The 2,239-nt window shown below is 52.2% G+C and overlaps 1 protein-coding gene across 1 annotated transcript; it reads right to left on the bottom strand.

The window, feature by feature from the left end:
* Positions 1–153: 153 nt before the first annotated feature.
* LOC113942185 lies at positions 154–2,168 on the bottom strand (the record flags this gene model as incomplete). The annotated part of the gene is made up of 6 exons (XM_027633324.1): positions 154–308; positions 463–558; positions 877–1,032; positions 1,165–1,341; positions 1,597–1,734; positions 2,054–2,168. Coding segments are annotated over 6 exons (837 nt in total), but the record flags the coding sequence as incomplete, so codon positions are not given.
* Between the last annotated feature and the right edge of the window lie 71 nt (positions 2,169–2,239).

Raw genomic sequence — 2,239 nt, 5'->3', positions numbered from 1 at the left:
AGTGAGCCTGCCCCTGCAGGTAGCAGGCAGGCAAGTAATGGTGCCCTGGAGGGTACAGTTGACATGGCACAACAGGGAAACAGAGGAGTCATGGGTCAGATGAGCTCTAATCGCTTGTGAGTCCTCAGCACTCAAAGCAGATAAACCTCATACCTGTCACATGATGGGGCGCAGCGCAGAATAGTCACCACCACGTCATGAGACTGTGTAAGGCTCATCTCCTGAAGGCTCTTGTCCAGTCTGTGCTCAGCAGACACATCCATGATGAATGTGAGCCATTGGTACATGTCCCTCACAATGCTTGGCACCTGGAGGAGACATAGCATGGAACTGGATTACTGATAGAGCATGGCATTTCCCCAGCTTCCCACGAGAAATGTTTCCTTTTCTACAACACTGTGCTGGCCTTAAAAGGGATTCTGAGTCCCCAGGATGAGTCTGGGGCTTTGAATCTATCCTCACCAGGCACTTGTCAACGCTCCATGTCTTTTCCAACAGTTGCTCGAGCTTCCTCTCCTGCAGGAACGTGTTAGCTTGAAGCAGAGTTTCCCAAAAAGCCTATAGAGCAGCAGATACCAGGAGATGGAACCACTGATGAGGGCACAGGACCTGCATCCCTTATACCTTGACAAGGCTCCTGGCCTTTCCTGACCCTTAGTGGGAATATGCAGCATCTGGGAAACTTGTACATCAGTGGGTTTGGTGCCTGGGTAAAGCGATGGGTCAACCCCCATCTCAGGCATCTGGTGCTGCCAGGACAGGAAAACAGAGGTTCCCCAGAATTGCTGCTTTGTAGCTAAGAGCAGGAAGAGACAGGAGCACAGGAGGCAGTTGAGTCACCGCCAACATGGACACCAACATTTCAGAAGTCCTCACCTGTGCCACACACTGGTTCTCATCATGCACGTGGCAGAACAGTAGGAACAGGCTCTGGCGCACATTCTTCTCCAGGAGCTTTTTTCCGTCTTCTTCTACCAACTCCATTAGCACTTGAAAGAGGCGAATGGAGAGGAGCTGCACATGGCTAGTGTCCTAGTGTAAATGAAGAGGGCAAGACTTCAGCACCAGCTTCTCCAGGCCCACCTGAGCATGGGCCTGAAATTCCTCAGGTATAAAGTTTCCTGGCAGCACCCAGTGCCCCTGGCAGGAGGCACAGAGCCTTACGTTCTCAAACAGTGGCAGGAGTGCCTCAGCCAGCTGCACAGCAGTGGAACTGGCAATTGGCACATCTGTGTCCCGGAGCACCTCGCTGAGCACAGAAAGGGTCATGCCCATCACCTCTCCATCTTTATCCTTCAGTACCTCTGTGAGGCTTTCAGTCAAGGCCAGGATAGTGTTGGCCTGCATGGAGCACAATGCAATGTTCTGAAGCCATCAAAGGCTGCATTGCCAAAACCACTCCAGCAGTTCAATCCCACGCTACTGCCTCAGAACCAAGAAGCCCGAGGCCTGTTCTGAAGGACTCTGGTGGCTGAATGGGGAGTCAGGAATTCTGGCAGCAGGTGACACAGCTCCTGAAGCCCAGACAAGTCCAAACTACTGTGTTACCCAGCCCCACATGGCCAGCACAGCTTCAGCCAGCTGTCTGCTTCTTACCATAGAGGGTCTCTTGCAGAGCACCAGGAGGCATCTGAGCAGCAGGAGACGCATCTCTCTGCAATCTCTCCTGAGGTAGATTGGGAAAAGTTGCAGGATGCGTTCATCCCATTCCTTTATGTTAAGGCAAGGCAGGAGCTGAAACATACAGAGCAGTGACAGTGGTCATATGTGGTGTTTGTGGCATAATATGTTGCTGAAATACAGGCAGAAAGTTATTTGCTTTCTGTCCTTCCATCATGTTCAGGCACTGCATATAGATAGGCAAAAGAATCTTGAAAATGTGAAGCTGAAGCAGGAAGCAGGCTTGACTCCAGCAGCAAGGGGCCAAGGGCACACAGCAGAGCCCACCCTCTGCCCCAGCTTCACAAACTGCAATTCCCTCCACAGCTGTGTGTCAAACAGGGCAGAATGGAGGGAGGCAGCTCAGCAAGGCAGCACTTGCCATCAGGCTCACCTCAACAAAGAATGCCATGGCAGAGACTTCCCAGCGAGCCTCCTCTCTGCGGAGCAGCCTGAACAGGTAGCGTGCAATCCGGTAACACAAGCACTGTGAGACCCTGAGCATTGCTCTGGAAGAGGAAAAAAGGCATCACTGACCCTGAGCAGGGTGGGCAAACCTCTCCTGAGAGTGAATTACCAA

Source organism: Corapipo altera, unplaced genomic scaffold (genome assembly GCF_003945725.1).
Source record: "Corapipo altera isolate COAL_440 unplaced genomic scaffold, ASM394572v1 98155, whole genome shotgun sequence".
In the NCBI taxonomy this organism is placed as follows: Eukaryota; Metazoa; Chordata; class Aves; order Passeriformes; family Pipridae; genus Corapipo; species Corapipo altera.
Note: the sequence above shows the minus strand (reverse complement) of the source record. Positions and strands in the feature narration are given on the sequence as shown.